This window comes from Caretta caretta, chromosome 1 (assembly GCF_965140235.1).
Source record: "Caretta caretta isolate rCarCar2 chromosome 1, rCarCar1.hap1, whole genome shotgun sequence".
Lineage (NCBI taxonomy): Eukaryota > Metazoa > Chordata > Testudines > Cheloniidae > Caretta > Caretta caretta.
Window position 1 is genome coordinate 327,473,670 of NC_134206.1, and position 13,129 is coordinate 327,486,798.

General features: G+C 43.1%; 1 protein-coding gene across 5 annotated transcripts in view; it reads left to right on the forward strand.

Moving 5' to 3' along the window:
• Positions 1–2,949: 2,949 nt before the first annotated feature.
• ATXN7L1 (ataxin 7 like 1) overlaps positions 2,950–13,129 on the forward strand; it is a 204,244-nt gene continuing 194,064 nt past the window's right edge. For 2 of the 5 annotated variants that reach the window (XM_048836359.2, XM_048836360.2), the window contains exon 1: positions 3,871–3,912. Coding sequence is in view for 3 of the 5 variants with exons in the window: in XM_048836355.2 (XP_048692312.1) it covers positions 3,098–3,212; positions 3,844–3,912 (184 nt within the window). In the remaining 2 variants the exon portion in view is untranslated. Of the gene's footprint in view, positions 3,213–3,843; positions 3,913–13,129 lie in introns of those variants that run through there. The other 3 variants (XM_048836355.2, XM_048836356.2, XM_048836358.2) reach the window with 3 other exon arrangements.

A 13,129-nucleotide genomic window follows, 5' to 3' on the forward strand; every position in this document is an offset into this window, starting at 1 on the left:
TGCTGCATCTGTTGACTGCAGCATTTTGTGAAATATAGACTTCTTACCCCTCCTGGTTCACCAACTTATCTGACAGAAGCGCTTTGCCAGTGTGGAGAAGTGGGTCCTCAAGGGCACATCTGCAGAAGCCAAAGAAACAATGAACAGAAACAGTATTCAGAGTAGCAGCCATGTTAATCTGTATCTGTAAAAAGAAAAGGAGTACTTGTGGCACCTTAGAGACTAACAAATTTATTAGGGCATAAGCTTTCATGAGCTACAGCTCACTTCATTAGATGCAAATGAGCTGTAGCTCACGAAAGCTTATGCCCTAATAAATTTGTTAGACTCTAAGGTGCCACAAGTACTCCTTTTCTAGAAACAGTATTGTGAGTTAGCTCACAGCAGTGAATCACAAAAGTTACATGCGCCTCTTTCTCACTGTCCCTTTGCTAGCACACAGTCGGCGAGAGTCTGGAATATGGTGAGTTCGGGGGAGTTGGGGGAGGTTGGGAAGGGGGAATGGGCAAGAAGGGACAAGGGTCTGGATGGTTTGCAAAGAGGGTCACTGCATGTGCCTAAGGAGAGTATTCTGAATATTGGCACCCTTTTCCACAGGCTGGGGTAATCAAACCCAATATCTCAGTCCTCAGGGTAACCCAGGATGCAAGGGTGCATCTCCTGCATGCGTGCAGCTTCAGACTGGGTCTGTATGCTGCTTGCCTGTATGCTGCTCTGGTCCCTGCAGAAATAATTGCTGTTTGGCACGGCAAAGTTCCCTACAGTGGGGAGAGAAACAAGGCAGCTCTGCCAAGGAACCTTTGGCAGAGGATTGCAGAATACCTACAGGAAAGTTTCCTAGAGATCCCTATGGAGGATTCCCGGGTCATCCCGGTGTACATTAACTAACTTTTCCGCTGGGCACAGCTGCATAGGCTCTGTTGTTAATTTCTATCCCTTATCCCTCCTCTACCATATAACAAAGTAAATGAGACTTCAATCTCCTCTCAGCGTGCAGTATCAAAGCAAAATGTATACTTACTAGAGCTCATGCCCCCTGCTTCAGGCACGCCAGAGCCGCAGTGCAGGGACTGACTGTCCTGTGTTCCACATCTTTCTCCAGCTCCACTTCCTCATCTATTACTTTGTCCTCGGCCTTGACTCTGCTGACCACTGCTTCTAATCCCCCCTACATATCCACAGGGCTCTTGATGGTCGAGGTAGCATTGCCACTGAAGATGGCGTGCAGCTCCTTGTAGAAGCGACATGTCTTCAGTGCCGCACCAGAGCAACAGTTGGCCTCCCTTGTCTTCTGGTATGCCTGCCTCAGCTCCTTGATCTTAGCATGGGACTGCTGCATGTTCCTTTTGTGCCCCTTCTCCTGCATGCCATTAGCAATCTGCCTGTAGGTATCAAAGTTCCTCCGGCTGGAGCGAAGCTGCAACTGCACAGCCTCCCCTCCCCACAGACGCAGCAAATCCAACAGCTCCAGTGTATTCCATGCGGGAGTGCATCTACTGCAGAAAGCTGGCATGGTCAGCTGGGAAGATGCTGTACGAACTGTCCATGCTGAGCAAATGAAGAAGAATTTCAAAAATTCCTCAGTCTTTAAACAGGGGAGGGGCGAATGCCTGTGTACATTCAGGGCAATGGAGTTCAAAGTGCTGACAGTGGTCATGATGGGCATTGTGGGACACTTCCGGGAGGCTAACTAGGGCGACAGAAGCAAGCGCAGCATCTACACTGACACTGCGTTGATCTAACTTTGTCACAAAAAGTTTTACGCCTCTTGTTCAGGTCATTTTATTTTTTTGGCGTAGCAGGAGAGTTAAATCAGTGGGAGGAGCATTGTAGTGTGTATAACTCCACTGTTTTGTCAACAAAAGTTGACTTTTCTTAGCAAAGCTGTGTAGTGTAGACAAGACCTAAAAACAATACATTCAAAAACAACAAAAATATAAGAGGCATGAATTCAAACTTAGCACTGCCTAGCACTTACACTCACCAAAACAGTGGTGACAGTAGTATTGTTGTTATAGTTTGGTCTATGCAAAGCTATGTGATTAAAAGTCCTCAACACCCTCCCACCCCCTATTAATTGAAATCCAAAGTTTTTGTGTAGTAGTAGATGGCTGTCATTCGGAGATACCAATATGACACTTGTAGTCACAAAACAGTGTTTTTCACATGCATTTATTAAACACATTAACACAGTCTACACAAAACATGAACGAATGTTTTATGTTTTCCATGTAGACTGCATCTTCCCTGGGCACATTCAGCCATTGTCACAACATTGGTGCAGCTCTAACCCCTGGCGCTAGATGCTCAGAGCCTGTGGGGAAGTTCGCGGGGAAAAACTCAGTGAAGACACGGCCGTGGGGACCTGAATCCTTTGCCATGTCCAGGTTGAGCGATGTGTCCCTTGAGCACGTTTCTGAGCCTTGTTGCAGCAGATACTCAGGCGGGAGGGCACTGCTTTGGGCGCTTTATTTAAGAAAGCCTCCTGCTCCCTGCCTGATAATGCCTCTCAGCCGTGTCTCCTCAGCCTTCTCCCCCGTGCCGTGTGTCGGTCACCCCGCTGTCTCTATTTCCAGGCTTGCCCTTTACAGACGCCCTCCCCGCAGCGCCGACAAACGAGGGGACGGCAGGGGCCCCCTGCAGCCCGCGGTTCACCCACGCAGCCCCTAGCGCCCGCTGCTCCCACCGAACCCAGCAGCCCCCCCGCCCCTCCCCGGGGACTCCGGCTTCCCCCGCCCCTGGGCTGCACGTGGCCCTTCCACGCCGGGCGTCCCCCCCTGCCCCGCGCCCGGCTCCCGCGGCTGCCTCGCGCGTCCCCCTCCCCAATGCCCGCTCTGGCTCAGGCAGGCTCCGGGCAGAGGCAGAGGCTTCGCGGTGGCCAGAGCGCAGGCTCGGCTGCGCCGGGCATGCGCGGTGCGAGGCGGGGAGCCCGATCTGATAGGGAGCAGGGGCTGACACTACCCCCGTGTGGGCGGCGGAACGTCCCGAGGATGACGTGCGGCGTTCTCGAATCCCGTGGCTGGCTCGCTCGCTCGCTCGCTGCTGGTGCCGAAGGAAACGGGAAAAGCAACAAGAAGGCAGGAGCAGGAGCGGCGCCATGGCGGCCCTGGAGCGGCCCGTGCCCAGTCCCGAGGCGTTCCTGGGCCAGCCCTGGGCCGCCTGGGTCCGGGAGGCCGCCCCCTCGCACGCGTACTGCGCCGCCCTCCCGCACAGTAAGGGCAGCACCAGACACGGAGCCCTGCCCGGGGCTCCCCATGCTGCTCCCCTCCCCCTGGACACCCACATGGAGGAGGGGGACGGGGCTCGCCGCCCGGGGTGATGGGGGCAGCGGGGAGGCCCGAGGCTCCGCTGTCCCCCCGCCGCACTAGGGGCTGCCTTCTCCCCCACACGCCCACTGCACAGCTCTCCGTCCCCATGCGTGTGGGGAGGCGCTGGGTACGCGGTGCCTGCTGCCGGCACTGTATTGGGTACCTCTGCTGGGCCAGCTGCAGGGGGTGAGGGGCAGGCGGAGGATGCTCTTGCTTGGGAGGCTGGAGGCGCCGGGGGATGCCGCGGCGTGGGAGGGGGGCTGGGGAGGCAGGAGGATGCTGCTGCTCGGAGGGGGCTGGGGGCAGGAGGTTGCGGTTGCATGGGGGAGAGTGGTGGAAGAGAAGATGCGCTTGCATGGGAGGGGGGCAGGAGGACGCTGTTGCCTGGGGAGGCCGGCACCGGTACTCCAAGGCAGGTGCTGTGACGGTGATAGTTGGGTTTTTACTGTTAAACACATACACACTGTTAACTCCTTCCCCTCCCCAATAAACACATCTCCTTTGACCCTCTCTTGACTTCTCTTCTCTTCTGCAGGTGTAGATCTAGAAGAGACTGGAAAAGAGGGTGGAAAAAGCAGGGAGGTTATGAGGCTTAATAAAGAAGGTAAGTGCAAACCACTGGCACACTTTTACCTGCCTGTGTCGTAGTGGTTTTGAGTGAGTGTGGCATGGTCTTAACAAGGTATCATAATATCATGTGAATTGTTGTGCTGGGTAACCATGAAGAATGCTTATCAGGCTTGAGTCCATACAAGCGATTGTCACTATGTGTCAACTTCTTTTAAAGTATAAATATAATGGGTGTGTGCATAAATGTTACATGTTAAAGGATAAAAGACCATTTTAAGTCAAAGGATCATGTGACACTTCATATTGGATTTCTTTCTGAAAGTCTCTATCCTTTTTGTTACGACAGTCCCTTCATTTCGGTATGGAAGTACACACATGCATGCATCTGGGTACCAACTTCAAGCAGCTTAATTCTAAAAGTTATTAGCAACTGCAAAGACAACAGGATAGGCTGTTTTTCACTTTTGCTGAAAAAATTGGTTTGTGGTAATATTTAAATGAGTTCATATTAGCTCAAGTTGCATTTTGGTTTCAGATTGTCATGTGGTGAGTGTGGTTACAGATGGCTAAATGGATAATTCACAGTGTTACATTTTATTAAGGCCAACGAATGTATATAACCTGAAATCAAATCCAGTGAGTGGTTTGAGAAATACTGGGCATAAGACTGCTGTTTGAAATATCAAGTTTCCAGGTGCTATGAATGTGAACACACAAGTAAATTTCAATGTACCGGCATTTCCAAATATGCCAAGAAGCCTGCAAATTGGTAAAAGAAACCACTTTAGTGTGGCTGCAGGCACTCAGATTGACAGATTTGTTTGTGACAGGATTTGCTAAAATAACACTTGGCTATGGTATAATGAAATTAGTGAATTAGTATTTGGCAGATTTTGAGGGTGACTTTATACTGAAGAAATTATTTTAGTTTGTTACAGTGTGAATAAGATTTTATAAACTCATAGCCTGATCACCACCAAAAAATACACTTGATGTGAAATTGGTTCATAAGAAGCAGGCCCACCGTAGTGAAACTTTACATAACATACTAACATTGAGAGAGCTCAGATTATTAATAAGGGATACTCGAGTATTGTAACTAGGGCTGTCAAGCGATTAAAAAAATTAATTTGTGATTAATTGCGCGATTAATTGCACTGTTAAACAATAATAGAATACCATTTATTTAAATATTTTTGGATGTTTTCTACATTTTCAAATATATTGATTTCAATTACAACACAGAATACAAAGTGTACAGTGCTCATTTTATATTTGTTTTTGATTACAAGTATTTGCACTGTAAAAAAACAAAAGAAATAGTATTTTTCAGTTCACTTAATACAAGTACTGTGGTACAATCCCTTTATCATGAAAGTTGAACTTACAGATGTAGAATTATGTACAAAAACTACATTCAAAAATAAAACAATGTAAAATGTTAGAGCCTACAAGTCTACTCAGTCCGACTTCTTGTTCAGCCAGCCGCTCAGACAAACAAGTTTGTTACATTTGCAGGAGATAATGCTGCCCACTTTACAGTGCAATTAATGCTGCCCACTTATTGTTTACAATGTCACCTGAAAGCGAAAACAGGTGTTTGCATGGCCCTGTTGTAGCCGGCATTGCAAGATATTTACGTGCTAGATGCGCTAAAGATTTATATGTCCCTTCATGCTTCAATCACCATTCCAGTGGACATGCTTCCATGATGATGGGTTCTGCTCAATAACAGTCCAAAGCAGTGCAGACCAATGCATGTTCATTTTCAGATCCAACCAGCAGAAGGTTGATTTTCTTTTTTGGTGATTTGGGTTCTCTAGTTCCTGCATCGGAATGTTGCTCTTTTAAGACTTATGAAAGCATGCTCCACAACTCGTCCCTATCAGATTCTGAAAGGCACTTCAAATTCTTAAACCTTGGGTCGAGTGCTGTAGCTATCTTTAGAAATCTCACATTGGTACCTTCTTTGCGTTTTGTGAAATCTGCAGTGAAAGTGTTCTTAAAATGAACAACATGTGCTGAGTCATGATCCAAGACTGCTATAACATGAAATATATGCAGAATGCGGATAAAACAGAGCTGGGGACGTACAGTTCTCCCGCAAGGAGTTCAGTCAGAAATTTAATTAACGCATTATTTTTTTAAGGAGCGTCATCAGCATGGAAGTATGTCCTCTGGAATGGTGGCCAAAGCATGAAGGAGCATACAAATGTTTAGCATATCTGGTGCAAAAGTACCTTGCAATGCCGGCTACAAAGGTGCCATGCAAATGCCTGTTCTCACTTTTAGGTGATATTGTAAACAAGAAGCAGGCAGCATTATCTCCTGCAAATGTAAACAAACTTGTTTGTCTTAGCAATTGACTGAACAAGAAGTAGGACTGAGTGGACTTGTACACTCTAAAGTTCTACATTATTTTGTTTTTGAGTGCAGTTATGTAACCAAAAAAAAAAATCTACATTTGTAAGTTGCACTTTCATGATAAAGAGATTGCAATACAGTACTTGTATGAGGTGAATTGAAAAATACTATTTATCATTTTTACAGTGCAAATATTTGTAATAAAAAATAATATACACTTTGATTTCAGTTACAACACAGAATAAAATATATGTGAAAATGTAGAAAAAAATCCCAAATATTTAATACATTTTAATTGGTATTCTGTTGTTTAACAGTGCGATTTAAAACTGCGATTAATCGCGATTAATTCTTTAAATTGCGATTAATTTTTTTGAGTTAGTCATGTGAGGTAACTGCGATTAATCAACAGCCCTAATTGTAACAATGTGTATATTTAGAGTATATATGTTACAGAATTATGTTAACTAGATTTTTATCACATTGACATTAATTCTGTGACAATGGCAACATTGTTGGCAACTTAAATGAAAACTAGAGACAATGTTTCTTTTCCAGACAAACCTTATAACTTATTCTGTGTTTCAAATCAGATGATTATTAATGTAAATTTGTATTTACCATACTTCAGAAATCTGTTACTGCTTTCAGGTAGCAACTTGCAGGACTTTTAATCCACTTGAATAAATTAGTATGAGTTGAAATATTTTTATCTTGCTCATTTAATCAGTCTGTTAATGTAAATTGTTATATCATAGCCATCATTGTGTTTGAGTACCCTTTGTAAATCATGAATGAGCCTTCACTCCCCTTGCTAAAGGTGGGAAAAATCTGAGCGCTCAAGTCAGATGTACAGAACTCATTGCCCGTGTATTTGCAACAGTACTTGTGGATGTATTCTGATCTCACATATACAACAGCTATTGCATGGTATGACAGTGTTTTTGTTATGGCAAAGGCTTATGGACCTGGAAGGTCTTCAGTTCAAACCCAACTTGATTTTCTTTGTGACCTTATACAATTCAGTTAACTTCCTTATATCACAGACTACCAAGGTATAAAGCTAGGTTATAAATAGGGCCCTACCAAATTCACAGTCTATTTTGGTCAATTTCACAGTCGTAGGATTTTAAATATCACAGATTTCATGATTTCAGCAATTTAAATCTGAAATCTTACGGTGTTGTAATTGTAGGGGGGGGCCGCAAGGTTATTGTTGGGGGTGGGGTGGTTGCGGTACTGCTACCCTTACTTCTGCACTGCGGGGGCAGCGTTGGCTTCAGAGCTGGGCAGCTGGAGAGCGGCGGCTGCTGGCCTTGAGCCCAGCTCTGAAGGCAGAGCCGCAGCCAGCAGCAGTGCAGAAGTAAGGATGGCATGGTATGATATTGCCACCCTTCTGAGCTGCTGCCTGCCGAGCTGGGTCCTTGACCAGCAGCCACCACTCTGTGGCTGCCCCGCTCTGAAGGCAGTAGCACAGAAGTAAGGGTAGTATGGTATGGTATGGTGTTGCCATCCTTATTTCTGCACTGCTGGTCATGGTGCTGCCCTCAGAGCTGGGTGCCTGGCCAACATCTGCTACTCTCCGGCTGCCCAGCTCTGAGGGCAGTGCAGAAGTAAGGGTGGCAATACCATGACCCCCTGAAACTCCCCTTTGGGTCAGGCCCCCCCATATGATAAACACTGGTCTCCCCCATGAAATCTGTATAGTATAGGGTAAAAGCACACTAAACTCCAGTATTCACAGAGGGAGACCAGATTTCATGGTCCATGATGCATTTTTCATGGCTGTTAATTTGGTAGGGCCCTAGTTATAAACAGGACTTTACAAAAATCTGAGACTTCATGTGAGTTATGATAATATTTATTGAATGATAGTAAATTATTTTTAAACGTTGAAAAAATCCAGAAATCTTAGTTTATCAAATTTGCTTTTTTGTAGTATATGGCTTTTGTCATGATGATAAATACCAAATGTACATTTTAAAATTTTTATATTTTAAGTAATTGAAATAGTTGCTTAGCAGGAGATTGCTTAGCTACTTAGTTTTTACTCCATAAAGCACTCATCAGATGTTGACTAAGTTCCTCTTATCAATGAGAAAAAATAAAACCATATAAAAACTAGTAGGGTTTTTATTCCCATTTGCACACATGAGATAGATGAGGAAAGAATATTTGAAAGGGTCCATAATCCATGATGGATCATTTGTTGGTGGTATGATAGCACACCATTAAAGACTGCTACCTCACTCATTATGGCCCAGTTTACATACCTCTTTCAGTGGTAAGCAGTTACATAAAATAGTTCCATTCAGGTCAGTGGAGCTACTTGTGGGAGTAAGTGCTCACCATTGAGAGTAAGAGTCCAACAATCTGGACCTATTATATAATTTCTGTAGTGGAAAAGGTGCAATGAGGCCATGTTTTAAAAAAAACAAATAAAAACTAGAGACTTACAAAAGACCGCATTGTATACTGCCCCTTGTTTTATTATTTGTATAGTGAGAGAATAGTGAGGAGGGGAAAAAATCATGAATATTTGCTCATATTTGCAAATGAACTTGCTTTGGCCATGATCGTGTCCCCTTTATGTTTACTTTTTGTGAATGTGTTTGTGTTTTACTGGTAAGTATGTTTGTGGAAAGTGGATTTCCAAGTTACATGCTCAAGTATTCACAGGAAAATGAAATTTGCATGGATAATTATTTGTGCCAGAAAAGCTTGATTACTCATTTAATCAGGAAGCAGTATCATGTGAGTTATCTGACAAATCACAACTAATCAACATAGCTCAAATAGTGACTATCAAAGACTTGGAGCACTGTTTGGAATTTATACTTAGAATTGACTAACGAATTTGAAGAAATGAGGATTTGCTTGTGGATAGTCTATGTACAATATGAGGCAAAATCAATGGATCACTTATTTGTTGTGAAATATTCACTAAGCTGTAATTATTTGACTATAAAGTTGATGCTAAAAGATCACCATTTCCATAATAACCTGTAATTGATTTTAAATATGTTATGTACATCAAATATTTTCACTTACTCTTTTTCGTATGTGAATTCACATGATGTATAAAATAGGAGTGTATTTTCTTATGTACATAAATCTTTAACTTAGAAAGAGATGTGTGCTTTGCTACACTGTATGTGTATTGAGATCTGTTATACAGAAGCATTGCCAGAAGCTGGGAATGGCTGACAAGGAATGGATCACTTGATGATTACCTGTTCATTTCCTCTGGGGCACCTGCATTGGCCACTGTCGGAAGACAGGATACTGGGCTAGATGGACCCTTGGTCTGACCAAGTATGGCCGTTCTTAATGTCTTATGTAAGCAATTATTGGCTGTATGGGATCAAGACATCCTGATTTAACTTTTCTGACTTTGGACCAGGGATGAATTTGGTTCAAGGTGTTTCAGTCTATATCTGGTGGCTCTCCAGATAGAAGTTTAGATTCAGTGTAACTCCATACAAAGTGAAAGGGTCAAAGGTTAAGCTGGATGTCATAGTCAATTTACACTTTCCCAGTTCAACAGATTTTAATGTTCCAGTTTGAACTTGATGACTGCTGTGTCTGTCTTACATTGTCTCTTCACTACCAGTTTCCAGTTTATCTCTGTACAACAGGATAGCTGAGTATAAAATTCATTATAGCAAAACAAGTTATAATCTATGTATCTATGTTAAAGTCTGGGTTTCTCTGGATCAGCATCACACATGCCCAGTCTCTGGGCTCAGACTTGGTGACTACATTTGGAGCTAGAGTGCTGAAAGGATAGAGTGGGGAGATAGGTATCAGGGGAAGGATTAAATTGGGTTCAGGATTACAAGTATCCAGCATTTTCGCTCAGAACGGGACCACAGTAGCACTAGAGTAAAATTCATGGAAGGTCTAGTCAGTTTTACTCTTAACATCTGCGCTGTGCATAAAATGAAAATGATGATTCCATTAGAAAGGATTCTGTTCTTGTTGGAAGCGAAGGAAGGAAAGTGGTAGGGAAGTAGAGGATGTTTTCAAAAGGGGATCGTAGAATATAAACTTGAGTGGAGTTGGGGAAAAAAACCCAGGGGAAAGAGCAAAAAATATGCATCAGAAAGTGGACTAGTGAGAGACGATCAAACAAATTGGTTTGTGTCAGGATGGAGATTGTATCTTAATTTCTTTTGGTCCCAATCTTCAGGAATGAAACTTACCTCTAACATTTTAAAATATTTCTTTTTCTCCGCCTACTCCATCTTTTTTCGGAAAAATGTTTGGGAAGAGTTTAGAAATTAAACATACCAAAGAAGAAAACAGAAATCAAGCATAGGCAGTCAGCGGAGGGATTGCATGTATGTTCTACAGTTCACATTACGTCTAAGTTTCCTCCATTTGCCCCCTAATGTATATAGACTAATAACCTGTTCCAAAGGCAGAGGGCCTCCAGTGGACATAATTATTCCATTAGAGCTTGGTATGTGAAAAAGCTGGGAATTGGCCTGAGACAAGGCAAGAAGTGGAACTGTTCTATATCAGTATGAGGTTAGGTGTAGGAATAATCTATGCCATCTGTTTCTGATTACTTAAACTCCCATTGTGAGTTCTCCTTGGGATGACGAGGCTGACCATAGGATTGGATTGTCCATGTTCTGACGTTAAATGCCGGATCAGTTGGAAATACAATCTTTTGGCTTCTTGATGTTTTCTAGGATTCTGTCCTGATCTAGCATGCAACATTGAGGCACTGCTGGGGATTAAATATTGGCTAACTCTAGTCCTAGCTGCGTACTGCGGTATTATTGTTTAATACATCTGTTCTGATAGTCCCCAGAGATTTAGTCGGAATTGGGGCCCAGTTGTGCTAAGGACTGTACAAAACACATTCGAAGATGTGGACTAGGTTTCAAGAAAGCTTACAGTTTAGGTGTTCTATATTTCATCAGCCAAGGCTGGGTGGAAGAATGGATGATGGTAGTGGGAAAGGTGCTTTCTGACCATAGATATTCAAATCAGGATTTTTGGATCCTTTAAATATATGATCCTAAACTGTCACTCTAGGGAAAGACCTCTGTTAAAAATTCTTTCAATATGTAAAGGCAGTAAATTCTTTTAAACTAGAACTTCTTTGCTTAATTTAGGTTCTCCTTAGAATCCTTGAGATTGCAGCTGAATTCCTTTCATCTAGCAATGTTGACAACTCCTCTTAATTTACCAGAGATCTTTTTAGACAGCATAGGTTCGTACTCTTCTTAGTAAGTTATTCTGCTGACGGTATATATAAGGCAAGTCCTAGAATAGATCTACATTTAGAGGCTTCAGGAGTTGCCTGATGCCGTGGAACGATCATCATCTTGGTACAAGTTTGAGATTGGGGGATCTAGGTGGTATCTGATAATTTTCCTCAATATTTGTGCTTGAGGGTTTCTGGAGATCGAGAAACCAACCTAATGTTCTTCAGGATATTGAAGATTTTGAGTTTAGTGGGAAACAAAATGTGGTTTTCTCTTAACTGATAGAATTGTCACAAAAAGACTTTTCTATTTGACATTCTTTGTACTCACTGCAAATTATGGTAGAATTTGGGATGATGAAAAGATAGGAAAGGAAGGGTGTACAAGTGTCTACTAGGGATCTCTCATATAGCGAGATCCCAAAGTCAATCCCAGAGAATTGGTAAAATGGCATGATGCTAATAGTTCTGTCTCTGTGCTTTCCAATTACTTAACTGATGGGATGCAAGTTTGGGAAAACATTTAAAGAACCATTTTCCCCCCACTCCTCTTACCCTTTCGCAGCCATATATACTGGTGTATGGTTGACAGTTTCAGAGTATATTCTGTCCTACGCCGATGTAATGTTTGTTTGTTTGTTTGGTTTGCTTATAAACCACCTGAGCTATTTCAGAATGAGGCTTCGTGATTCCTCAGGTCCTTTTATTCAACAGAATATAAGTTGTCTGTACTCTGTAAGCTGCCTTGATTATTATTCAGCAATTTTCTTCACTTTTTACTATCGTAATTTAAACTCTTAAATAATATAGATTTTACACCCAGCATGCCTTCCTGTGTCACTTTATAGCAATTCAGTTCACCAGAGTTTAGAACTACATGCTCTTACTTCATGTTTTAGTAATGTTTTTGTTTTTTATTATTGTGTGCGTTAGGGGAAAGAAACTGGGTTCTCTACGTTAAAATAAGCATTGTGTAGTAAGAGCAAGGACTGCAAGGCAAGAGTTCTGGGTTCTTTTCACATCTCTGACACTAAGTTTGAGCTTGTTCAAGTCACTTACTCTCTCTGTTCTTCAGTTGATCCATCTGTAAGATGGAGATAAGCATACTGTTGTGGTGGGGCTCCGCATAGTCTGCAGTGCACAAGGGGTTAAACTCTGGCTTCCCTTGGCACATGTGATCAGGAGAAGGGCTATAAGAAGGGCTGCTGAAGCGACAGGGATAGGACAGTGCATGGGGGAAGGCAAGACTCCCTATCCCAGCTTTGAGGATGGGGTTGATCCCTAGTCTGTGGTGGCTTGCGTTTTACTGTATTTGCTTGTTGCTTTGTTTTCACAGAGTTTAAAGACAGATGGGACTATAAGAACATCTAGTCTGACCTCCTGTATCTTACAGGCCATCAAATTTCACCCATGTACACCTGTGTTGAGCCCAATAACTTGGGTTAGACTAAAACATTTTGGTTCTGAGGAGACTAAACTATTGTAGGCCACTGGCAGAGAACAGTAGAGACTGAGATGCCACCTGTCACAACCGGAACCTGGTCAAAGCAGGAGTCAGAAATCAGGCCGTGTCAGATACTAGGAAGTCAAAGTCTGAGACAGAGGGCAAACAGAGAGTCGACTGTCAGGAGGCAGGCAGGGTCAGGTTACCAGGAGATCAACTTGA